This window comes from Neophocaena asiaeorientalis, unplaced genomic scaffold (genome assembly GCF_003031525.2).
Source record: "Neophocaena asiaeorientalis asiaeorientalis breed wild unplaced genomic scaffold, Neophocaena_asiaeorientalis_V1.1 scaffold275, whole genome shotgun sequence".
NCBI classification, from domain to species: domain Eukaryota; kingdom Metazoa; phylum Chordata; class Mammalia; order Artiodactyla; family Phocoenidae; genus Neophocaena; species Neophocaena asiaeorientalis.
The window spans coordinates 7,364,772-7,391,493 of record NW_020173679.1 but is presented as its reverse complement, the minus strand read 5'-3'; the positions used below and the strand labels follow the sequence as shown (position 1 = coordinate 7,391,493).

Genomic DNA, 26,722 nt, shown 5'->3' with positions numbered 1-26,722 from the left:
ATAGATTTGTGATAATCTAGCTCCTTGAGCCCAAATAAAGATTTTGGAAGCACAAGAAGGCAGGAAAAAAGAAAGCCAGTATATATTCTATATATTATACTCAAATATGTAATATATCATATGTAACTATATATAGTAATATAGTCTATATATTATTTTTAGTCCTAATGTGGACTATTGGGATGGCCCTGGTAGGAATATAAAGTGTTCTGATGAGGAAGATAAGGAAAGTGTTTCTTGCCTGAACCAAAAGAAGTTACCTCTAAGAATCAGACATAAAAATCCAGGAGTTCTAATAACTGTCTTCCAGTCTTACGCTCTGGAACATACTCTAATTTTCAAGAACAAATTATAAACATTACCAAAACTTGCCTCACTCTGGGGAATAAAGCAACACAAAAACAAAAGCAAGCAAAAGTCCCTCCCCCCCCACTCGCCCATTTGTTATACATAAAAAGGAGAATTTTACAAGAAACTGATCAAAATCAGGAAGTTGTGACTTGAGACTTCAGAGGAGAAATACAAATTTTACCTTAATGTTGCTATGGCTCTGATATACCTCCTCCAAGGACAGACCAACACAGCTTTGCAAACTTAAAAAGAAAACTCATCACATGGCCCCAACTCCTTTAAGAGAAAGTCCACATAAGTCACCCGCACAGAACTCCCCACTTGAATATGTGTGGAAGCAGGTGAGGATGCAGACAGCCCCGTGGGAAGGAAAGAGGGGCTAGGCTCACAGCGGACCCACACTGACCAGGCCTCGATCAATGGCCAGGAAAACCGGGGGTGCACCTTGAGATGCATGACAAGCTCTTGTCCAACAGTAAGGACAGTCACTGAAAAAATGACAACTTTGACTAAATGGACTAAAACAAACCCATGAAAAATGAGTGGGAGCAGAGAGAAAGGGTCCCTTTGATAAATTAAGTTCTGGTTTGAGGACCTCAAAGTAAAGGAGATTGTACACACCTACTTTCGACTGTTCAGAGAGGAGAGATTTCAAGTTACCCAGCTGTTCTCATCCTGTTTATTCTTTCCTCCTCCCTGTTTGCATTCTTCTTTCCTATAGAACTTTCTCCCTAAATGCATTTCTTTCTTCTTTCCTTCCATGGAGTCTCCCATGTGTGCCTACAAGGCTGCTGGAGAACGCAACTGCAGGGGCTGAGGCTCTGGAGGTTCTCCTGGTGCACGAGAGTCTACCATCTTGCTTGGGACCTTAACTTTTTCTCCTTCCTCCACGGCTTCTGGCACTCCATCACGAGAGGCAATGGATTATAATAACAACAAAAAGATACCTAAATTTACTGAGGGCTCACTGTAGGTGCCAGGCACTATGCTGATTACTGCTGATTCATGTCATCTTAACCCTACGAGGTAGACATTATTAACACTCCCATTTTACGTATAAGGAAACCGTGGCCCAGCCGGTCATCCTTTCCCTTCGAAATTGTACCATTAAAAGGATCTGAAGTAATAACTAAGCGTACAGCTCTGCGGTGGGAGAGAAGCGTGTCAGCTGTCTACTCTCGGCATCAGTGGGCCTGAGCAAATATGTGTAAAATAAGTGACTGAAAGCATGGCATGGGACGTTTCCACGAGCGAACTCTGTATATAATCTGCTGTACGGGAAAAAGGAGCTGTAATGCACCTTCCCTTTAGCTTCCTCACCCATACCACGGCTAACACCCTGCTCTGAGCCCTAAGCTCCCGTTTCCCATCTTTTTATTTCCTTTCAGAAGCCACTGGCAACACCTCCACACCTCCCAGCAGGACAGTCAGCGTGCGGCCACAGGCAGCTTGTTCGAGGCTGCCAGGCTTACAGACAGAGCGCAGGCTGCAAAGTGGGGGATGAATAAGCCTCTGTGGAAACTCAGAAGTTCCCAGCTACTAAGGCCCCAATCTCCTGCTTGCTTGGGTGACACAAGACTGTCCGTTCAAATACTCCCTTTTTAAACTCAGATGTGGTTTTATGAGACTGAAGGGAGAGACTGTATGTGTGGCTCGTGCAGAAACCACCTTTGCTCAAAAGGCCCCCTAATGAGGAGCTCTCGTTTTATGGGGCAGCTGGGAGTTTCCTACAGCCCGTTCAATGAACGCTCCCTTGTGTGCCCCGGGGTCTTTCCGTATTAATGCTGGAGGCTTATAAAGGGCAAACTGTTCAAAGCTCAGCCCAACAGCAGAGGAGTGCTTAACAACACAAACCAGGCCTCACCGACGCTAACAAACAAGTGTAGAGAGATGGAGGCTTAGGCAGCAACGTGCCCACGACAACAGTGCACAGGATGACAGGTCAACCAGATAGCCTGTCTCCTCTCCACGCTCACCAGGGCCAGAAGGAAAAGATGGCTGCGGCGCAAGAATTTCTAGGCTAGTGGATCCCGTCCCAGTGCCGTCTTGGCATGGGTGTTGGGGTAGATTTGTATCCTACTTCACTGCGCAGTGAGAACATCCAGTTGAGCTCTTGTATAGTTGCGAGTCGACAGAGCAAACAGAAGCTGCCTACCCACAGAATAAAACGCAGAGCCCACAAGTAAACCTGGTGTTAGAAATACAATGAAGAGAGACAGACAGGGAAACACGATGAATTAGGATATCAAGAAGGGAAAAGGCAATTATTCAGACATATTCACTCATTCATTCCCCACCTCCCCTCCCTCACTCCAAGATTTAACTTTTATTAAAGGAAGCTGAGTTGAAGAGCTTGAAACTGGGAAATTCTTGGCAATTGAGGGAAACACTTTTTAGAACTGAGTCGAATTAACAAATAAGATATGGCCTCAATGCCTCCTACACCAAACAGATTACACCAGGCATCTTTTCTCCACTATCCGAAACTCTTTCCAGACGTAGGGAAAGTGTGTAAGCTGAGTAAGGGACTCAGACGTGAAGGAGCTTCTCGTTGCCTTGGTGCGTTCCTTGTCCGAGAGCGATGGCTGAGAAGCTAGTGCTGGGAGTGGGGACTGTTTACTTCCCCGTGACTCGCCTCTTCAATCTTTTCCTCGGTGCTTTTCACAGGCAAGTGGTGACCAGTCTCACTGAGGATGAGACTGAAGAAACAGCGGGTCATTAACTGCTCCACATCCTAACTAATGCTGACCCACTAGCAAACCAACAGGAGGGTCTCTGGCTCGGCATCCAAATGCCACTCTTACTACCTGAAGGGAAACCTGAGGAACTGTGCTGTTTCCTAAGTCACTGCTCTTTGGGCTTCTGGACTGGTGTCAAATCCAATGTCATCTGGCCTGGTAATTCCTCATGGTACGGCTCACTTGGTTATCAACCTCATCTCTTAGCCTTGGTGCCTTGATGACCTTCGGCTACTAAGAGCAAAGTGATGCAGGATAGCTCAACACGAGCTGGAGCCCACTGGAAAGCCAGTCACACGAGGAGCATCTGCAGTCACATCTGGGGAACTACTCAGGCCTTCCTAGTGCTCGCATCAGGAATTTACGAGAACGTCATGCACTTGCTTCTCAAATGGCTCTGGGCCTTCTCTCTCCTATTTCTAGTGCAGTCTTTTATTTGGTTCTCTGTCAAGTAAAAATACTCTGAATACCCTTGGTGCTGGGCTGGTGACACATGCAACACAGCTGACAGCGGACCTGGGCGGGTCTGGCTGAGGAGCTCCTGAAGAGCCAAGTTGAGGCCCAGATGGACCCTGCTTTGTATCAAGCAGTATATCAAGCAGTCTTTTTTTTTTTTAATGAATTTTTTCTGTTGCTTTATCTTTTTTAATTAATACACTTTTTTTTTTTTTTTTGCGGTACACGGGCCTCTCACTGTTGTGGCCTCTCCCGTTGCGGAGCACAGGCTCCGGACACGCAGGCTCAGTGGCCATGGCTCACGGGCCCAGCCGCTCTGCGGCATGTGGGATCTTCCCGGACAGGGGCACGAACCCGTGTCCCCTGCATCGGCAGGCAGACTCTCAACCACTGAGCCACCAGGGAAGCCCTAATTAATGCACTTAAAAAAATTAATTAATTAATTTATTTTTGGCTGCGTTGGGTCTTCATTGCTGCACGTGGGCTTTCTATAGTTGCGGTGAGCAGGGGCCACTCTTTGTTGCGGTGCGTGGGCTTCACATTGCGGTGGCTTCTTTTGTTACTGAGCTCTAGGCGCACGGGCTTCAGTAGTTGTGCCACGTGGGCTCAGCAGTTGTGGCTCACAGGCTCTAGAGTGCAGGCTCAGTAGTTGTGGCACACGGGCTTAGTTGTTCCGCAGCATGCGGGATCTTCCCGGATCAGGGCTCAAACCCGTGTCTCCTGCATTGGCAGGCGGACTCTTAATCACTGTGCCACCAGAGAAGTCCCCCAAGCAGTCTTTCTTATTTCTCTTATAGAGCGGTAGCTGCTTCTGTCCATCCCTGTTACTTCTTCCAGCACCAAGACTTAGCTCTGTGTCCAACGGATGATTAAAAACAAAACATCTTGATTCCTGTACAGAGCCAGGAAGATCCAGGATTGGTGGGGCCCTGATGTCTTTTCATCAAGCAGTTCCCCTGGGACTCTGGGGAGCTCAAGGGTGTGACAGTCTCTTTTCGAGCAGGACAGCAGTGAAGACAGAAGGCAACGTGAGAACATCCGAAATGTACAGCGGAGAAAGGTGGTGAGGGGTAATTCAAACGCAGGTGGGTAGGGAGAGCGAAGGGGTAGGGAGAGCGAAGGGGGCTGGCAGGCCTTAGGGTCCCCCCCTTAAAGCCACAGTCAGGGCATGAAGATAGCACCCCAGGGTCTGGCAGGACAAACTTTCCTTTCTTGCTTCAGAAACTTAGGAAGAGTAAATTTACTCCTTTTCTACATATTAAGAAAAGGAGGCTGGCCTCATTACCTGGTTTCAAAGCTGGGACATTTGGTGTCCTTGGCACCCTCAGGGACCTAAGGCACCAAGACAAAAAAAATCTGGTGCAAGAGAGGTAGGTGGACTGCCTTGGACAATCACATGGGTTCCTGACATCTCAGACCACAGTGGCTTAAGGATAATGAGCTCTTACTTTGTCTTCACCCTTTCCTTTGTCTGCTCACAGTGTAAATGACACGTCTGTCATAATATCTAGAAGACTTGCCAGATCTGTACGTGAGAAAGTGGGGCCTTAAGAATAAAAAAGATAGAATGCTAACAACTGTGTAGATCAGGGAAAGGAGAGACAAAAACTATCTTTTCGAGACTGGTAGGAGGAAGTATATCTTTTTTTTTTTAATTAAGAAAAAGTGGGGGGAGGGAAGTTCACCACGATATTAGAACGTTACTTTTGCCCATGCATATTCTGTATAAATACATATTTTATACACAATGCTAGCTAGAGTGATCATACAGCTTTGGATTCTGCTCTTTCACATATCACAGGCATTTCCTACTTTATCCGGAGTCTTCATAATTATTTTTATTTATTTATTTATTTTTCTTTTGAGGTACGCAGGCCTCTCACTGTTGTGGCCTCTCCCGTTGCGGAGCACAGGCTCCGGACGCGCAGGCTCAGCGGCCACGACTCACGGGCCCAGCCGCTCCGCGGCACGTGGGATCTTCCCGGACCGGGGCACGAGCTCGTGTCCCCTGCATCGGCAGGCGGACTCTCTACCACTGCGCCACCAGGGAAGCCCCTTCATAATTATTTTTAACAGCTGCATAAGAATGTCACCCTGCTGCTGGATGGCACGTACGAGCCCGTCTCGTGGGCGCACCCTCGTGGCTGGGTGAGAGCAGCACTAGTTAAGCCACCAGGGCGCCAGGAGCGCGGCAGGAGCTCCCACTCTGCTCACAGGCGGTCGGTCCTGTCGACGCCTGCGGGCTCAGCCCTGGGAATCAGAGCGGCCTCCCTGAGGATAAGCACAGTGCTCGGCAACAAGCAGGGCAAGCGGGCCCATTTCACCCATCACCTCCACGCCCCTCCTGGCTGAATGCGGGGCCCGGGCTCCCCAGCACAACCAGAGTAAGGCACTGAGAGGTCGCGGAGACCTGGAGTGTCAAAGCACACGATTTGTGCTGGCCGGGTTTCCAACCCAGGGGCCTGTCAGAGGCGTGCTGTAAAAATGATGAATGGCTGTCACATTTCCAAGGCCCTGGCTGATTTAGGGAGCCGCTGGCATGCGCATCAGTCCCAGCGTGTCAGCCAGTTAATTACTGCCAACTTTATCTTTCTTGTCAACACTTCTTGACAAATTGGCCATTATCTCTTTATTCTACAACAGTGAGCACTGCTCCTTTTCTGGTGATGCCTGGAGGTTTTTCTCCTCCTTTCTGCTTCTTCATATCCAGAGTGAAATGAAGAGCTCTGAGAGAGACGATCAGGAAGAAGAAGCTGTCAGGAAACAACAAAGCGGGGAGGGCTGACAGACTGAAGCCCAAAGCTTATTTTCAACTACCTTGACTCAAAATAGAGTTGATATTTTGGGTAAAATCCTGATTTCTTGGCTTCTGCATGTCCAAGAGCTCTGACTCAGTCTATTATGTGGATGAAGTTGGGAAACAAAAATTAAATGACCTGGCATCCAGTGACTCGGCAGCCTTGAACTCTCCACACTTATAATCGTGTGAGCAGATGTGCGCTGGCCTTGTACCCCAGTACGGAGTTAGGCCACATTGTAGAAATACTGATGCCCATTCTGGGATCAGGAAAAGGAAAAAAATATGCCTACCTTCTTAGTAAGGAAAAGCTGACAGACGAGGAACATAACATACTGTAATTGAATCACCAAGATTCATAGCCAATGAGATGTCCAAAAGAATCTGGAGAGATCAATGGTGTTACCACTGATACATTTCATTGTCACTGGGACAGACTGTGTCAGAGGTGGCCATGGGGCACCTACCGTATTTCATCAATTCTAAGAGGTACACTTTAACAGCTCTGAAACCATGATACAGCTTATAATTCAAGGTTTCAGAGTGCTGTGACCCAGTTTAATTGCCAGCAGTTTGTTCCCCCTCGCAGTGGTACATGAAAGTCAGAAGCAGCTTTGCTAACTCACCGTAAGAATGGTCCCACTAAATCTCCAGCCATTCCTGAGGATGGGCTAGACGCAGTGGAGGAGCAGAGGTTAACTACTGACCGACAGCAAGCGGCACCCTTTAGAATGGTCTTGGGTTACAAGGAAAGACCCTCTGTCCTTTTGGTCAGCTTTAGGAGAAACCCCAGGACTCTTCTCTTTGTACAACTCCTCACTCATGGTCAGCTTTCTGCACTGAAAAGCAGCTTTCCTTGGAGTTTGTAAGATGCCCTATACAGGCAAGCTGTTGTAAAGTGAACCTGTAAGAAGTCTTTAGAGCAGCCAGAAATAAATTTAAGCTCTACTGATGACTGGTGAGGGACTTGGCCTCTTGGGTAATGGCTGGATGTAAAAGGGCATTAAAGAAAAAGATGGGGCTAAAAAGAAAGATATAATCTGTGCTTGTGCTCGGGCTACAAAGGGGTTTCCTCCATCTGCACACTCTTTGCTGCTTGGAGTTTTTCTACAGGGGTATGGATTCCTCGAGGCACACTGGCACTTTTGAAGGCAGCATGAGTCCAGACGTTTGGAATGTGTTTTTACTGAGAAGTGCGAAGCTTTGAGCAAATCCTTCCCCTCTGGACAGAGCGTTTTCTCTTCCAGCAGAGGTGTGGGAAAAGAACAAGACTGTGTACCTTTTCTGGAAGCCTGGAAACAACTGTAAAAGCTGGGCTCATACTTCCAAGCAACGCAACAGAGACACCTTGGGAACATGTGTTTAGAATTAAGACACAGAGTGGGTTTGTTCGTCCATCTAGCCCCTTGCCTGTAGGCTGTAAAGCCCAGTCACCCTCACTGTTAACTGGTTGCTCAGGCACAAACTGGTTCAATTTCTTTAACATTCTCAAAGAGTTACAGGCCACTTCCCATTAGTGCTGCCTAAGTCAGGGAGGCTAAGACCCAGGCTGAAGGGAAGCTCCTCAGTCCCAGGGCGACTGCACATAGACTTGAAATCTTGTCCTGCACCCCGGCAGGAATCCGTCTTTGGCTAAGAGTGATTTTTTGCAATTGCAATGTAATGGGTGTTTGATTTCCCTTTGGAGACAGACAAGATTTGTTGGGTTCCTGGATTAATTACGGGGAATACAGCTGCCCAGAGACATGACATGTTACTTTCTGTGTTCTGTCTTCAACATGAGCTGCTGCATGTGGCCCCTCAGGCCGTGATAAGGATTAACCGACAGGTCGATGCAGGGTCAAGTTATCGGATATGCCATTCATACAGGCCTCCAGAATCAACGGCGGGGGTGGGGGGCTGGGGGGTACAAAACCCTACCACAATGCTCTGTGGCCCTCTCACTCGTCTTCATATGTAAAGAAACAGGGGTGAGACGCAAATCGATGGTTTCCAGGGATACAAAGTGATCATACAATCAGGCTGCTACCTCAAGTTACTGGTTAAAAAAAAGAAGGCTGAACCAAATGATCTCAACTCTTCCAGTTCTCACTCTCTTTGATTCTATAACTAAAATCTATGGAAGAAAATGTTAAAGCAGGAGAGAAGGCAATCCCCTGCAATGAAGGACTCACCATGATAAAATACTGGCAATGACCATGGAGAGAGACTCTAAGTCTCCATGTCAGATGTTTATTTAGGAGAAAAGAACCTTCTGCTGGGAATTCATTCTTTCATTTGACAAGTTCCAATACAGTATCTCTTTTGTCTCAGGCTTTGTGCTAAGTGCTGGTTGCTAGAGCTACTATGGTAGATAAGACAGGTATGGTCTTTGCTTTCACAGAGCTTATAGGTCAGTGAAGTAGATATACAAAACACAAACGGAAATAAGTGCTGTGGAGTTAAACACCATGAAGAAAACAGAGATGGAGAATGGCACAGGGGACTTATTTTAGATTCAGGTGGACAGGGAGGTTTTTCTGATGAAATGATAATCGATTACCTAAATATCAATACTACTTAGTATTTGCTAGATATGGACTATGTGTCAGACACAATTCAAAGTGTCTTACAGCTCATACAACTCAATAACAAAAAAACAAACAACCCAATCGAAAAACGGGCAGAAGACCTAAATAGACATTTCCCCAAAGAAGACGTACAGATGGCCAATAGGCACATGAAAAGATGCTCATCGTTGCTAATTATTAGAGAAATGCAAATCAAAACTACAGTGAGGTACCACCTCACACTGGTCAGAATGACCACCATCATTAAAACGTCTACAAGTAAGGGACTTCCCCGGTGGTGCAGTGGTTAAGAATCTACCTGCCAAGGCAGGGGACACAGTTTCGATCCCTGGTCCGGGAAGATCCCACATGCCACGGAGCAACTAAGCCTGTGCGCCACAAGTACTGAGCCTGTGCTCTAGAGTCCATGAACCATAACTACTGAGCCTGCGTGCCACAACTACTGAAGCCCATGCACCTAGAGCCCATGCTCCGCAACAAGAGAAGCCACCACAATGAGAAGCCCATGCACAGCAACAAAGAGTAGCCCCTGCTCGACGCAACTAAGGAAAGCCCGCACACAGCAACGAAGACCCAATGCAACCAAAAGTAACTTAATTAATTAATTTTTAAAAATACTAAAAATAAACAAAGGACTAGTGTTCAAAAAAAAAAGTCTACAAATAATAAATGCTGGAGAGGGTGTGGAGAAAAGGGAACCCTCCTACACTGTTGATGGGAATGTAAACTGATGCAGCCACTATGGAGAACAGTATGGAGGTTCCTCAAAAGACTAAAAATAGAGTTGCCATTTGATCCAGCAATCCCACTCCTGGGCATATATCCAGATGAAACTATAATTTGAAAAGATACACGCACCCCTATGTTCACAGCAGCACTATTTACAACAGCCAAGACATGGAAACAACCTAAATGTCCACTGAGAGATGAACGGATAAAGAAGATGTGGTATATATACACACAATGGAATATTACTCAACCATGAAAAGGAATGAAATAATGCCATTTGCAGCAACATGGATGGACCTAGAGACTATCATACTAATGGAAGTAAGAAAGAGAAATACAAATACCATATGATATTGCCCATATGTGGAATCTAAAACACGACACAAATGAACATATCTACCAAACAGAAACAGACTCACAGACATAGAGAATAGATCTGTGGTTGCTAAGGGGGGTGTGTGGTGGGGGGAGGGAAAGACTGGGAGACTGGGATTGGCAGATGCAAATTATTCTTTATAGGATGGATAAACAACAACGTCCTACTGTATAGCACAGGGAACTATATTCAATATCCTGTGATAAACCGTAATGGAAAAGAATGTGAAAAAGAATATATCTATGTGTATAACTGAGTCACTTTGCTGTACAGCAGTAATTAACACAACGTTGTAAATCAACTATACTTCAATAAAATTAAAAAAAAAACAAAGTGTTTTATGTGCATTATCTATTTTTAAATAAGCTTCCTGGCTGAAGTACAACATATATACACAGGAAAGTATACACCTAATTGTACAGCTTGATAAATTGTCACAAAGTGAAGATACCCTTATAACTACCACCCAGACCAAAAAACAGAACACAACACACTGCCAGCATCCCAGAAGCACCCAAGCCTTCTCCCAATCACAGCTTCACTTCTCATCCCCAGAGGTAACAACTCATAAGAGGTAACAACTATCTCACTTCTGATACAATTGGTTAGTTTCACCAGGTTTTGAACTCTATATAAACATTCAACATTATGTTTACGAGATACATACACGTCATTGCATGCCACAGTAGTTTTGTCTTTTTACTGCTGAATAGTATGTCACTGTATGAACATACCACAATTTATCTGTCTTACTGTCGATGGGGGTTTACGCTGTTTGCAGTTTGGGGCTATGGTAAGTCACATTACTACATTCCTTGTTTTTTTGGCCGCACCATGTGGCATGCGGGATCTTAGTTCCCTAACCAGGGATCGAACCCACGCCCCCTACGTTGGAAGGGCGGAGTCTTAAGCACTGGACCACCAGGGAAGTCCGGACAAACATTCCTATATGTGTCTTTGGCGCATGTGTGCTCACATTTCTGGTGGGAACAAATCTCGCAGTAGAATTGCTCGCTTACAGGGGCATGTTCCAGTCTCAGAAGATACTGACAAACTGCCACTTTACATTTCGACCAGAAGGGTATGGAAATCCCAGTTGCTCCACATCTTCGTCAACACTTGGAATTTAGTGTTTTCCATTTCAGCCATTTTGATTGGCGTGTAAGTTGCACCTTCTGGTTTATTTTTTTATTTAAAAAATTTATTTTTATTTATTTATTTTTGGTTGCGTTGGATCTTCGTTGCTATGTGTGGGCTTTCTCTAATTGCGGTGAGCAGGGGCTACTCTGTTGTGGTGTGGCAGGTTTCTCAGTGTGGTGGCTTCTCTTGTTGCAGAGCACGGGCTCTAGGCACGCAGGCTTCAGTAGTTGTGGCTCACGGGCTCAGTAGTTGTGGCACACGGGCTTAGTTGCTCTGCGGCACGTGGGATCTTCCCAGACCAGGGCTCGAACCCGTGTCCCTTGCACTGACAGGCGGATTCTTAACCACTGCGCCACCAGGGAAGTCTTGCATCGTATAGTTTAAATTTGAGTTTCCATAATGACTAATGAGCCTGAGCAGTCTTTCATGTGTCGACTGGCCTTGTGGACATAATCTTTTGTGAAATAAGTACCTGTTCACATCTCTTGCCAATGCTTTAATTGGCTAATCTTTGTTTGTTTGTTAGGAGTTCTATATATACTCTGGATACAGTATACACAGAAGTATGTACTGGAATACCTTCTTGCCTTTTTACTTTCTTCATGGTGTTTTCCAGTGAAAAGAAATGACTCCTTTTATTGCATTTGATGTTTTCCTTTATGGTCAGTGTTTTTCAAATCTTGTTTAAGAAATCTTTGCTTATCCCAAGATGCTGAAGATAATCTCCTATGTTATCTTCTAGAAGCTCTACTGTTTTCCGATTTAGAATTTAAATCTCCTGGACTTGAGGTTTTGGGTGTGGTATGGGGTTAAGGGTCAAGAACCTTTATCTCCCCATAAGGCTATCTAGCCTACCCAGAGGAACTCACTGTTCTATAGTGGTACCTTGTCATAAATCAAGGGTTCATATATGTGTGGGTCTGTTTCTGGACATTCAAATCTGCTCCATTTATCTATCCTTGTGCCAATACTACATTGCCTTAATTACTTACTGTAGCTTTAAGATAAATCTTGATTTCTAATAAGGTAATTCCTCCAAATTTATTTTTCTTCTTCAAAAATGCCTTAGCTATTTTTAATCTTTTGCTGTATTTAACTTAGTCCTCACAAAAATCCTGTGAAGTGGTTATAATTTTTTTTTTTTTTCTGTGCTGCACAGCATGTGGGATCCTAGTTCCCCAACCAGGGATCAAACCCATGCCCCCTGCAGTGGAAGCGCGGAGTCCAGACCACTGCACTGCCAGGGAAGTCCAGGAGTAGTTAAAATTTTTATCCCCATTTCACAGATTGGTCAACTCCGAGAAGTTAATTAATTTGCCCAGGGTCATATAACTGTCAAGTGATGGGAAGGGATTAGAACCCAGATTTATCTGATTCTAGACTTAATTACTTTAAGTCCTTCAGATACCAACTCCTTAATCCTCAAGCCAGATGAGCCCTTCAGGGCATTTAATATGAATGCATTACAATTTTAAGAAATTCTGATGTTCTAAACCACCCACTTCCAGTTAAAAATCTTGTTTGGTAACTACAAAGAGCCACTGTCCTGGTGAGACTCAAAAAAAAACAAAGCAAGAAGTAAAAGCTTCCTGGCTTCCTTCCACAGCCCCCTGTCTCCCAAGTAACACTTACAGCCTCACCGGGATGTACAAGGGCCCTGAGGCCCGACGCGCCTCCACTCGTCCAGCTTTAATTCCTGCCACCACCCCTCTTCCTTCTTGCCCCTTAACGCCACACTTGACTACTTAGGCTCTATAAGCCCAGGCTTTTCATACAGCTGCACCTTGGCTCAGAATGCCCTCTCCCACTTCTGGCTACTTCTTCCTTTAAAAAAACCAAAAAACCCCACAGAAACAACAACCCTGGGCATCACTTCCCTCAGGAGACCTTCCAGAACCTCATCTGGGTTGGGCACTCCCCCTCTGCTGTGTCCCCCACCCCAGCATGTCACATTGCCCTGGAGTTCAGCTGTCTGTCTCTCCACCTAGCCTGTGAGGCACCCCAGGCTGCAAATTCCTAAGAGGGTTCACAGACAGACTTTTTTGCTAGGTGCTATAATTAAACAGTAGATGCTAAGAGGAGGCCTGAACGAAATGGTTTCTAATAAGCCCAGGACACACTCTTTGGGAGAAGTGGCAAACTAGAAGGCTTAGGGAAGAGGTGCAAATACCTTCTGCGATGGACCTGGACTTCGGGCTGAGATGGAAGTAGGACTGAGCGGTAGAAGGGTCAGGGATTAAATGGCCACATGTAGTAAGGCAGCTGTGGCTCATTAGAAGACTTCGGAAGTAAAATATGACCACAAACACACAGCTAAACTAACAAGGCAGATTCTTCTGAGATGTATTCATTCAACAAACAGAGCCTGGCACTGAGGGCAGCTGTTCCTCCCTCACCAGTTTGGAAGCATGGTTTAAGAGTAGGCAGGGGCACGAATACACTGGAAAACGAGGAGTCTCTCCAACAGGAACATTTTCAAAAAAATGAGACATGACGCCCCTATCGGGGGAGAAGGAAAGACCAGCTCTAGGCCCTTCTCAGCTCTGGAATTCCCAGGCTGCTCGGACACATCCAATCCTTGGTGCCAGCCTAAGGCAGCACAGCCCAGACTGTGAAGTAAAAGCTCACTGGCTTTTCTCAAAAGAACATAAGCTTTATTTTCATAAACATCTATCTCAAGAGCTCCAAGCTGACCCTCTTTCACCACCAGCAAAATGGAGAAAAGGAAAAACTGTAAGGTGTCCAACACAGGTTTTCCACATTTTCTCAATTAATTCCCATTTTTTATGGTCACGCTGTTCACCGAAGGGCAGAGAAGGGATTAAAAGCCTCTCAGAGAAGGGAAAACTGCCTTAGTCTTCCGCATTTGTCCTGGTTTTCTCTACTGGCTTAGCTGTACTCAAAACAAGGACTTATTTTTCCTTCTTTCAGAAATTCAGAATCTAGGACACCCTAGGGTTGTAGATGTTCTGGAGGACAGATAATCCTCTGGCGTGGGATATACTCTTATGTAGCTATTTTTCTCAAAATGGGGGACGGTGTTGAAGATTTGGGCAGATTAGACAATTTAAGAAAATCTTCAAATAAAAAACGCTTCTGTCTCCAACTTAAGCCTTATGTTAGAAATAAGTTTCCAGAAAACAAATGTCAGAGAGTAGGCACTCATGCTAAAAGCTAGATGCTTTCGATCCAAACTTAGGAACCCCTTCCTACCTTTCCTGGAAAGGACTGCTACATGGGTTGCAAATATGAACGACCGATTCGTTTTCTGCCCAGATATGAGAATCTATTCATAACAAAATGTTTCTGTTTGGGCAGAGGAAATGGTTACTGGAAAGAACAAACAAAAAGCCGGCCAGGAATCCATAAAGCGCCATTGTTCCATGATGTTCTCTACCAAGACAGCAGCATCATGTGTGATGCTACATACAGTTGTGTGCCACACGGTTTAAGCTCGGTGCTCAGTGTCGGTTAAGCTGGGTAGGAGATCATCTTGAAGATCCTCGCGGAGTCTAGCAGACCCTGCTGAATGACCCTGTCGGATGCTGGCCGTCGGGGCCAGGTTCGCCTTAGTGAAGTGAGCTCCATGAGCTAAGGCTGCAGTGACCGGCTGGACTAGACATTTGCAAAGAGACAGCAGGGACTGGCTGACAGTGCCAATTCTAAAAAGACCCTTTTGAGCAGAACGACAAGCTGCTGCAGGACTCCGGCAACATCCTCACTCCTAAGCAGGCAAAGAAGATGAGCAGGTTAGCAAACAAACCCTGATCCACCTGATCCACTCCTGCTTTTTGATTTACAGGAAAAAAAAAAGTGTTTGGTAACTCCAGCTGCCTGAACAGAAATGACTTTCTGAGAAGCAGAAGCCCTGACTGGAAAAAGGCTCTGGGGGTCACGGCGGGAAGGAGGGCTGCCAGGCCTCAGGCTTGTGTGTGAAGGGCCCATATGGAATAGCAACGGTATAAGCACTGCACCCGGAAACAGCAAGAGTATGTTCCGAAGACAGTGACCGTGTACGGACAGAGGGAACGTTGTTTACCTTCTTAGTGAAAAGCTCATTTTAAGGATTTAAGATTTGCTGAAAAGCCAGTTTTTTTCCCCACTTGTTTTCAAAAGAGGAATCTCCTTTAAATACAGTACATGAAAAATTACAATATCCCTATTGTCAGGGATATATATAGAGAATATATATATATCATATACAGAGAATAAATCTGCAAACCATATTTCATAGGAAAAGGGAAATGAGCCTCCAGGCATGGATTATTAGGCAATGGGGATGTTTTTCTCTACGTTTTAACATACTTTCCAGGTTTAGAACCATGGGCCGTGGCTGTGCCTGTCGTCTGTTCTGCATGAACACTGGTGGGCGTGCAGGTGCCCATTCCGGGACCAAGTTCTGCGTTTTCACCCCTGCTGCCATCGCTGCCACTTCCATGCCAAATGTCAACTGTGAGAGGCGAACACTGGCCCATTCTTTATTGAAGGAGAAAGTATGTAAAAAGAAAGAACTGGGTAAAGCCTGTGGGTACAAGCTACAAAGCCCTTTTTTGCTTCTTAAGAGATTTCCTCTATCCTGCTATTTCTAAAGCTTTTCTAAGTTGGAAATTTTCAAATGTGAGATAGCGTTAGATCCAGGCCAAAAGAGGGTTTTGTAAAACACTGAATGACGACCAGAGAAAGGAATAATGAGCCTTGTTAAAAGCACATTCAGAAGGATGCCAAAATAGACTAGAGCCTCGTATAAACAGCGTGGATTGCAGTGACAGGCCTCCCTGTGAGTGGAGAGTCTTATGCCCAACTCTCTTTGCCTACCTTATGCTCACCCCACGGTTATATAACCTTTAGAATGGAATCTGGAAATTCTTCTGACCCTGCCCTGCTTGCTTATAGAGCAGAGCCAGTGGCTGGCAGGGGTACAATCTAATAGGCAAAACTGGAAACACACAAATTCAGTCCTCTTGTCTTAGCCCAGAGACTGTGCAGGCAAGGAAAGAAAGACTGCCCCTGTCTCTCTCCTCCCCTCCTCTGGCCTAAGTTTACGCTGACTTCACCCAACAGGCACCTGACCCTCCCAGATGAGCTGGGAGGGGCTAAAGCGCTATGCACGGCCATGGTAGGGGTGGAGGTGCAGGCAGAAAACAATATTTAAGATGCTGAGTTTGTCGAGCATTCAGTCTTGGGAAGGAAGGCTATAGGATACCCAATTAAGCTGCGCGTTCAGAAACTCAAGTTTTGAGAAAGGCTAAGAAAGAGCAAGGGGAGAGGAACAACAAAGTGCTAAGTCCACCAAGAGCGAAAAGGCTAGGTTCTAATTTGCCGCAGCTCTGCACGCCTCAGCCGGACACAGCCAGATTCCCCCAGAGGAAGAGCCTTCCTCAACCAGGCCCACGAAAGATGCTGAAAGAGACTCTCTCGGCCGTGGCCTGGCTCTGCATTTTCACTGTGGCCTTTGTCAGCCACCCAGTGTGGCCACAGAAGCCCCCTAAGCGCAAGACACCTGCAGAGCTCACCGTGGCCGGCTGCTGTGAGGAGGCGAAGGAGATCAAGGCCCAAATTGCCAACCTAAGCAGCCTGCTGAGTGACCTGAGCAGGAAGCAGGAAAGGGACTGGGTCAGCGTGGTCATGCAGGTGATGGAGCTGGAGAGCAATTCCAAGCGCATGGAGTCGCGGCTCACAGAGGCCGAGAGCAAGTACTCCGAGATGAACAATCAGATGGGCATCATGCAGCTGCAGGCAGCGCAGACTGTCACCCAGACCTTGGCAGGTAAGGAGGACGTGTCCTCGCGCTACTCACCACCTTCCCCCTCACAAAGTCGAGCGCCTCCCGTCTGGAGCATTGCTTCTAGGTGACGTGGTCGTCAGAACGATCCCTGGGGGTTCTCATGGAACTTACTTTCTTGGGTACGTGCCACCAGCTCTATTTTCTCTTTAGCAAAGGCTTACGAAGTATTTCTTTTGATTTCTAAGGTTCTGTACGTTTACCCAGCTTTTTTTTATCCCTGCAATGTTTTGGCATATTGAAGGTATGAATTACCATCTTGGAACACAGAGAGATCATGCGGTTTGCTCAAAGTCACAAAGCAAGTCTTAGAAACTGGGTTCAAGTTTTCCTGATTAATCCACTTCCTTACCCAGAGCTGACCGGCTGTACCCTCAGTCCCAAGGAAGCAGGAATGAACACCAAAATCATAACGTCTTTAGAAGCAAAGTTTTGCCTAAAACAGTCCTCTCGGGTCCCTGGGATTTAGTGGAATGGGCATTAATGGACTTCGGTGTCCTGTCTGCCAACCTAATTCTCACTGGCTCAGAATTAAGTGCACAGACACTGCCCAGAGTCATCTGAAGGATTCCTTCATGTTCAAAAAGTACTGACTCCTCAAGGTTCCGCAATTCTGGTATTTCTATTTTTTCCCACAATTGCAAATAAAATTCTCCCCAGTTATACAGGAAAATGCAATGCTGAAATTTACATTTTTAGTAGGCCGAAAATAAGATACGTTTACTGTTTTCTTTTCCAAAACAATTTTCAGTTTCTACTTAGCTTGGCTTAGACAGGCCAAGGTGAATTTATTGTTCAGATAGAAATTTGGTTTGCTGAAATCATCAGGAAATTATTAGTTACAAGGAGCACAGTCTATAGATATGTCATTTCTTGCTGATATAAGAACTTAAAAGAAAATCTTTTTGGTCATATTATAAACCAAGCCAAGAATAAAGAGCAGAGTAAGTCTTACTGGTTATCCTCAACTCAAATGAAGAAAAAGTTTTAACATGAAATTAAGCTTAAAAATTTTGTGTGGGATGAACTGGGAGATTAGGTTTGACATAAATATACTACCACGTGTAAAATGGATAGCTAGTGGGAACCTGCTGTAGAGCACAGCTCGGTGCTCTGTGATGACCTAGATGGGTGGGATAGGGGATGTGGGGAGAGAGGTCCACGAGGGAGGGGTTCACTTCATTGTAGAGCAGAAACTAACACAACACTGTAAAGCAATTATACTGCAATAAAAAAATTTTTGTGTGTGTAAATCACTTTCTAAGCATGTACTTCCTGACTCTCAGTTTAGGACTAGAAAGGTCTTCTCAGGCCATTTTCCAGACAAGTGAGTCCTGATTTGGTCTGTGTGATGAAACCAGACACACAGGAGACCAGGCGAGACAGAGGAATCTGACCAATGCCCCGTCCTGCTCCTCCAAACGGGATTTTCTCATCTCCCGGCAAGGAGTTTCTTGGGAGTCAAATGCAGCTCTCTTGCCGGGCCTCTTACTCTTCCTGCCCAGGACATCATTCCTTACTTTTCTTCTCTGCTACCAGGTGTGGGGTCACCTTTATACTCTGTAAGTAGCCAGCCCCTTGGAGAAAGCAGTAAGTTGATGCTTTCATCAGTAAGAGGAAGTGATAACCTCTGATAGGGAAGACAAGGGTCTCCCGTTTCCCCTCCCCAAAGTGCTCTGCCTTGAACAATTCCCACGGCGGGAAACTGCCAACTGTGTCCTCTTCTTGAAGGCCCAGTGCAGCGGTCACCAAGAAAAGAATCCCAAGACACAGGGGGCAGGAGGCATCTCCTAGACAGGCGAGAGTTCCTGCTGTCTGAATCCTAACTGGAAAGGCTGTCCCTTCCACAATGCTCTTTGATGCTTAGAACAACAAGGAGACAAAATCTTTCATAAAGCACTAGCCCCCAGGGCAGCTGAGGAAACATTAAAATCAACCCCAGAGTGAAAGCCCGCCTGCCCAAATCTCTCATTTCCTTGTTTTAATAATGGTGTCAGGGGAAGGCCTCCAAGGGTTCCTTAGGGTGTTTGCATTTTCATTTGTCTAGCAGTGTTGGATTAAGGAGGGAAAGATAAAATTATAAATCTCTGCTAATAAGGGACCTAGTAGGCAGTAGCCATTACCTCTGAAAAACAAGAAAAACAAACCGAGAAACAATAAAACCAGACCCCATGAGAACTTCATGACTTATTTAGGAATAGAGGCTGGCTGTCCCAGAAGCTGAATCTATTAAACAGGAGGATCTGTTAGTGGCCCTTACACATTGTAACGTTTCCAGAATTCATGCCCTAGAACTACAGGAGGATCATTTCAGCACAAACCTGAAGCCACCTGTTTGTACCGTTGTGCTATCCAGGTGAAGGGTTTCCCTAGCCCTCAGCCCTACCACCAGTGAGGCCAAAACACACCCGTTCCTGGCCTCCTGATGCCCACCTCTCCCAAGTCCAGACACTGCCCAGCAATGAACACTCCTGTGAATTTTGTGGTAGAAATGAAGTCTCCCTTCCTAAACTTTCAATTTAGATGCAGCAGGGATGCCGGCTAGCCACAAAGCCCCTGAGTGTGGATGCTCACCCTGTGGTTTTCTCCTTTTGTAGATGCCATCTACGACTGCTCGTCTCTCTACCAGAAGAACTACCGCATCTCTGGAGTGTATAAGCTTCCTCCCGATGACTTCCTGGGCAGCCCTGAGCTGGAGGTGAGGTCATCACAGCCCATGTACTACCATCTATCCTCCACCCGCTCAAAGGCTGGGGACAATAGGGCTAGTCACAGTCTAAAGAGAGGGAAACTCAAGACAGAGAAGCAGGGCTTCCCTGGTGGCGCAGTTAAAAAAAAAAAAAAAAAAAAAAAAAAAAAAAGAGAAGCAAACACATCAACGCCAGAGAGCGATCTAAACACTCAAATTTATGGGGGGAAAAAATCCAAGCATCTGTTTTGCTCCTTCAAATCATTAGCAACCAAACACTAAACCTTTTAACATAGTTAGATAATGCTATAACCACCACCTAACTAGCTGCGATCCCTTGCCACATCCTACGGCAGTGACTCTTTGGGGAGAAAAGAGAACATATAGGGAGTGTGTCAGAAGGACCTGGACTTTTTCCTTTCAGACTCTCCGTGCACTTGCTCTTATCCTCAATTTTCATCTCAGCAAACCACCAGCCTGCCCAGCTTGCCAACCCTGGGGCAGAATCGTTGCCTAGTGAGCCAGTATGGCTGTGGAAGGGCACACGTCCCCTGGCTCTACGGGGTGGGAGAAAGGTGGGAAGCCACGCTCAGGCTCGCGCTGCCTGCCTCGGCACGTCCTGACCAGGGAGGGCATCCCCTCTGCTCCAGGTGTTCTGTGACATGGAGACTTCAGGTGGTGGCTGGACCACCATTCAGAGAAGAAAGAGTGGCCTTGTCTCCTTCTACCGGGACTGGAAGCAGTACAAGCAGGGGTTTGGCAGCATCAGTGGGGACTTCTGGCTGGGGAACGACCACATCCACCGGCTCTCCAGGCGGCCAACCCGGCTACGCGTGGAGATGGAGGTGAGCATGAGACCAGGGCCGCCACGCCCAACTGTGTGCAACTCCTGGGCGTCATTCCTACTCCTGTTCGCCATCGGCCGGTGTACTTGTTGTGATGGTTTTCCTGCAGGTTGCAGTACAGTTGAGGAAGAATAGGGCTTTTTTTTTCCTATTTTTCACAAAAACAAGGCTGCAGGTACAAGGGAGAGGCCAGACTCAGGCCAGAGCAGAGGAATCCAACTGTCAGCTGGGCTGAAACACTGTGGTCCCTGCCCTGGCCTGGAGCATGAGATCCTCTACATGCAAACCTTACTGGTATCGGTTGGTAACCCTCATCAAAGGCCCTGAAGCGTCACTATGTTCTCAGGTTACTCTTATGACATCTCAGAGTGGGATACAGCAAAACACACACACGTGTACACCTTACAGACAGGGATGTAAAGGGGAAGAGAATGAGAGACTAACCAGGGCCATATGGTGACCCAGGAGAGAAGTCTGATCTAGGACCCTTGTTTTCTGATTCCCTGGAGGAGGGGAAGATAAGTCCCTGTGGATGCTTGCAAAAAACTGCCTTAAAATATTAAAAGCCAATATAGATATGTCTATTTTTATTTACTTTGTAAGAAAAGGGCTCAAAGAGCTTCCTCTTCTATCTCATCTATAAAAAATGGCTGAAACAAGAAGGTAAATGGCACTATGGTTAAGAAATAACTCACGCTGTATATAAGTGTGTTAAATTCACACTGTATATAAGTGTGTTAGTGTGTTAAACTAGAGGTAGACAAGTAATAAAGTAGTAAAAAGGTGTGTGGCTGCAGCTGGGGAGAGGGAAAGAGGTGCAGGATGGTATGAAAGGAGGCCCTGCTGCAGTTTTCTAAGGCTCTGCCCCCCGACAGGACTGGGAGGGCAACATGCGCTACGCTGAGTACAGCCACTTTGTTTTGGGCAATGAACTGAACAGCTACCGCCTCTTCCTGGGGAACTACAGCGGCAACGTGGGCAACGATGCCCTTGTCTATCACAACAACACAGCCTTCAGCACCAAGGACAAGGACAATGACAACTGCTTAGACAAGTGTGCCCAGCTCCGGAAAGGTGAGAGTTGGGGTTGGGAGGTGCGAGTTCAGGTACAAGGCCATAGTCCCACTGGAGGAGAAAGAGTGAATTTATAACTGCAGTTGGTATTCTGGCTTTGGTACTCCTGTTTGACACTGACCCTAATGGCTTAGGTACAGTATAAAAAGCATCACAAATCCCTGCTGCCTAGTCTATCAGCTATTTCCAAGGACATACTAGCACTGACCTGTTTCCTGTCCCAGGTGGATACTGGTACAACTGCTGCACAGACTCCAACCTCAATGGTGTTTACTACCGCCTCGGGGAGCACAGCAAGCACCTGGACGGCATCACCTGGTACGGCTGGCATGGGTCTAGCTACTCCCTCAAACGAGTGGAGATGAAAATCCGCCCGGAAGACTTCCAGCCGTAAAAAGAAGCCTGCTCTGGAGCAGGGCTGGAGAAGTGGAGACAAACGGAGGCTGGGAAAAGGCAGAGGAGGAGACGAAGGGAGTATAAAAAGGGCAGGGACAGAAAATGGCCTATCATCTTCAGTGAGACAGTAAGTCTCTTAGGAGAACCAAAAAATCTTTGTACTGAGGATGTTACAGTAAATGGGAGGAAGTATTTAATTAAACACAGTGGGTCCAGACACAGACTTCTCAGGGGGCTGGCCTGAGTGGGCTGTCTGCCTGTGATCCCTGACATAGCAGCAGCTTCTTTTCCACATGATTTTTCTGTGGAAGAAAAATAATTGTGAGTTCACTTTAAGCATTTTCCTTAAGGCCTAGGTTACGTGAGGGCAGAAAATAAATCCCTTTGCTGAAAAGGACCAGATTATTTTGATTCTCTTGGGTGTTAGAGAAAGGAGTGAAGAGGGTGGTAGAGGAGAGGAGTTTCTGCTTTTAAATCCAATGAAATTATCTTCAGTCTACACAATTTTTTTTTTAAAGACAAAAATTTTTCTGCTGGAGGTGAACAGACCCAGGCTGGAATTGACTGGAAGAAACTCCAGGGCTCTGGGCCTTGCAACTGGCCTCTGAGCACCTCCCCTGCTCGGCCTCGATCAGGGCCCAGCACTGAGAGGCAGGAAGTGGGTCCAGTGGTGGCAGGAGCTCCAGTGGGAGGGGAAGATAAGTCCCTGTGGATGCTCGCAAAAAACTGCCTTAAAATCTTCACAGTCAATACAGATGTGTCTATTTTTATTTACTTTGTAAGAAAAGGGCTCAAAGAGCTTCCTCTTTTATCTCATCTATAAAAAATGGCTGAAACAGGAAGTTAAATGGCACTATAGTTAAGAAATAATTCACGCTGTATGTAAGCATTTTGCTTTGTAGAAATACAATATTGTAGTTTGTTTTAAACATTCAAAGTTTTTTCTTCCTTCTACAATAAACTCTTTTAAACCTCGTTCCTTTTAAAATTATTACTATTACCACCGAGAGCATGGTGGAAAGTTTTAAGTGAAAAATCAGAGAGCGAGCCGTGAGAAAGAGACTCTGAGTGTGTTGCAGTCTTCAGGGAAACCAAGGGAGGAGCAGGAAGCCAAAGACGAAAAAGCAAGGGACAAAAAGCGCAGCAGCATCCACTGGAAGAGGTCAGACTCTGTCTGACCTCCACCCAACCACCACAGAGGCCAGTGCCACCGCCTGGCTTCAAAACACTTTGCAAACCAACACTCCTACTTTCTACTTGAGCAAACTTACATATACGCAGAGGGAAAAGCAACATCTTTAGTCATAACAGATGTCAAATAATTTTGACCTTCAAGAAGCAATTTTTCCTTGTAAAAAAGAACCATTCACTTGAACTAGTCAGTGTAAGGTAAGCATAATTCTCGAACTCACTATTTTCTACTGTACCTATAGTCCTTTGATTGTTGGGAACCTACTTAACCTTAAAAACAAGACCCTCAGGATTTTCAGAGAAGTAAAGTGAGTAGAGAAGAAGTACACTGGAGTAGGGCTTCCCATGGGACAGGCAGTCAGACAGAAACTTCCTAAGGCAGGCAGGGGATCTGAGATGCTCATGGGCCAGCACAGTACTGCTTGGAGAGAGGAGAAAAAGACTGGGGGTTAGGAGATGAAGAGAAGGAAGAGCACAAGATGCCTAGGGCACAAGTAGCTTATAATTTTCTCTTATCAGCTATACACCCCACAACTGAAGAAAATTGAGGCTCTAGGCAACAAAAGCTAAAATAAATTAAGTGGGACTACCTCAAACTAAAAAGCTTCTGCACAGCAAAGGAAAACAGTCAATAAATTGAAAAGACAATCTACAGAATGAGAGAAAAATATCTGTAAACCATAACCCAGGGTTACTATCTAAAATATGTAAAGAACTTACACAACTGAATAGCAAAAAAGCAAATAATCCCGTTTAAAAATGGGCCAAGGACCTAAACAGTCCATTTTTCCGAAGAAGACATCTAAATGGCCAATGGGTACATGACCGGGTGCCCAACACCACTAGTCATCAGGGAGATGCAAAGCACAGCCTCAGCGGGATATCACCTCACGCCTGGTAGGACGACGATCATTAAAAAGACAAGACATAATAAGGGCTGGCGAGGAAGTGGGGAAAAGGGAGCCCTTGTGCACTGTTGGTGGGAATGTAAAGTGGTGCAGTCACTACACCACGACACCAGTCTGGCGGTTCCTCGAGACATTGAAAACAGAAGTACCACGTGAGCCAGCAATTCCATTTCTGGATATACATTCAAAGGAAACAAAATCACTATCTCAAAGAGATATCTGTACTCCCATGGTTATTGCAGTATTATTCACAATAGCCAAGATATGGAAATAACCTAAAATGTCCTTCAAAAGATGAATGGATAAAGAAAATGTGAAATATAGTTTGTGTATATATATATATATATTATGCATGTATACATATATATGTACATACACACACATATAATATACACATAATGGAATATTATTCAGCCATAAAGAAGGAAATTCTATCATTTGTGACAACATGGATGAATCTAGAGGGCATTATGCTAAGTAAAGTAAGAGAGAAAGACAAATACTGTATAGTATCACTTATATGTGGAATCATTTTTTAAAAAGCTGATTTCATAAAAACAGAATAGAATGGTGGTTGTCAGGGGATGGGAGAATGGGGAAGCAGGGAGATGTAGGTGAAAGGGTACAAACTTTCAGTTGTAAGATGAGTAAGTTGAGTATCTAACGCACAGCATAGCAACTACAGCTAATAATATAGTTTTGTATATTTGAAATTTGCTGAGAGTAGATCTTTAAGCATTCTCACCACACACACACAAAAGAGTTAACCATGTGAGGTGATGGATGTTAATTACCTAGATCTCAGTAATCATTCCATAATGCATATCAAATCATCATGCTGTACGTTTTAAATATATACAATTATATTTGTCAATTACTCCTCAATAAAGTTGGGGGGGACAAAACATCTATATTACACTAATCAAAACCTATAGTTGCTGAAATTTACTCATACTTTTATAGATACACAATTGAATAACTGAAGTATAAACTTTTAGTGACAAGGTTAATGTCAAAAAAAATGTCACCATATGTGGTATTTTAGAAATCAACATTTAAAGTCCAATTTATTTGGGCAAAAACATGATTCTATTTCTATCCCTTTTTTTTTTTTTTCCGGTACGCGGGCCTCTCACCGCTGTGGCCTCTCCTGCCGTGGAGCACAGGCTCCGGACGCGCAGGCCCAGCAGCCATGGCTCACAGGCCCAGCTGCTCCGCGGCACGTGGGATCCTCCCGGACCGGGGCACGAACCCGTGTCCCCTGCATCGGCAGGCGGACTCTCAACCACTGCGCCACCAGGGAAGCCCTATTTCTATCTTTCTGGTCACTTTTTAAAATTTTTTTTTTGCGGTACGCGGGCCTCTCACTGTTGTGGCCTCTCCCGTTGCGGAGCACAGGCTCTGGACGCGCAGGCTCAGCGGCCACAGCTCATGGGCCCAGCCGCTCCACGGCACGTGGGATCCTCCCGGACCGGGGCACGAACCCGTGTCCCCTGCATCGGCAGGCGGACTCCCAACCGCTGCGCCACCAGGGAAGCCCTCTGGTCACTTTTTAAAGTGTTGAAAGGAACACTTTTCAGCATCTACTCAAAAGCAGAGCTAGCAGAGAACTTGGTTATTTGATTATCCTTTCAAATGAAGGAAGGAACACACACAGCAGGCTGTTTCAGCCACAGTGGAGGTACTTATTAGCTGGGTGATTTTTCCTAGACTATCTGTAGTGAAATAATCAACCATGTTAGCATTTACAGATAATTAGATCCTGAAGCTAATATTCTCTGATGATCATTAGGGGAAGTGAACAGTTCTCTAGGAGCTGTGGAGCTAACATTTAAGGCTGACTGTAATTTCATAACAGCAAAAAATTTATTAAACAACCTATTTTTTTCCATACCCAGAAGACTCAAAACCATCTTATGAGAGAACATAAGCAAATGAGGGAAAAGACCACTGAATTTCAGACTCTGTCTTTTACATTCATAGAACTCCAAGGAGGAAGACTCAGGCACCAACATATTTAGCCAATAAAAACCCACCCTGCCCTTGGGTGGTCTCTGAGGCACAGAATCCAGCTCCTAGTCCCAAGCCAGAGAGCGCGATCTAACCCAGACGTAAAATCTATCCTTCCTAGGCTGCTCCATCCACAGAACTGCTTCTAGGCTAATTTCATTGGGACAAGTAAGCACAGGTTGGAAAAACAACAGAAGCCCAGGTGCTAAGGGTCAACAGAAATGACAATTCTGGCTAGAATACTGGGGAGAGCCATCTGCAACCACATCTCATTTAAACGTGCTGGCCAGGCCTGATGGCAGATTTCATAGAGCAGAGGTCTCCAAGTGCCTCCAGTGAACTATCACCAGGTAGTGGGAGAAGAGACGTCATTTTAGATGAAGGCAGCAATTAAAAAGGGTTTATGGCCTACCTGATGAGAGACTCTAGGATGGCAGGGGTGGGACCCTTCTGGAACTCCAGTTCTTTGTAGTGTAGCGCTTTGGCGTATGCTCGGCACTTGGCAGCCCTCTCACCCAGCAGAACAATGCCATTGTCATCTCTCAATGGCAGGGGGCCCTGGAGAAGAGCAGAACCCCACAGCATAGGAAAATGGCAGACGGGGCACAAGCAAGAGTGGGCTGTGCGGGTGCTTCTCCCCTCTCACCAGGTGGTTCCCTGTCAGGCTCCA

At 45.7% G+C, this 26,722-nt stretch overlaps 2 protein-coding genes across 5 annotated transcripts in view; one reads left to right on the top strand and one right to left on the bottom strand.

Moving 5' to 3' along the window:
* The window catches only part of MTOR (mechanistic target of rapamycin kinase), a 119,913-nt gene that overhangs the window by 43,754 nt on the left and 49,437 nt on the right, over positions 1 to 26,722 (bottom strand). For all 4 annotated transcript variants that reach the window (XM_024749711.1, XM_024749710.1, XM_024749713.1 and 1 more), the window contains one exon: positions 26,465 to 26,610. In XM_024749711.1, coding sequence (XP_024605479.1) covers positions 26,465 to 26,610 — 146 coding nt within the window. The remainder of the gene's footprint in view (positions 1 to 26,464; positions 26,611 to 26,722) is intronic.
* Positions 16,029 to 22,869, top strand: ANGPTL7 (angiopoietin like 7). The gene is made up of 5 exons (XM_024749714.1): positions 16,029 to 16,924; positions 19,537 to 19,637; positions 20,279 to 20,473; positions 21,349 to 21,547; positions 21,772 to 22,869. The coding sequence occupies exons 1-5, from the start codon at positions 16,555 to 16,557 to the stop codon at positions 21,939 to 21,941; spliced, it is 1,035 nt and encodes a 344-aa protein (XP_024605482.1). The 5' UTR covers positions 16,029 to 16,554; the 3' UTR covers positions 21,942 to 22,869.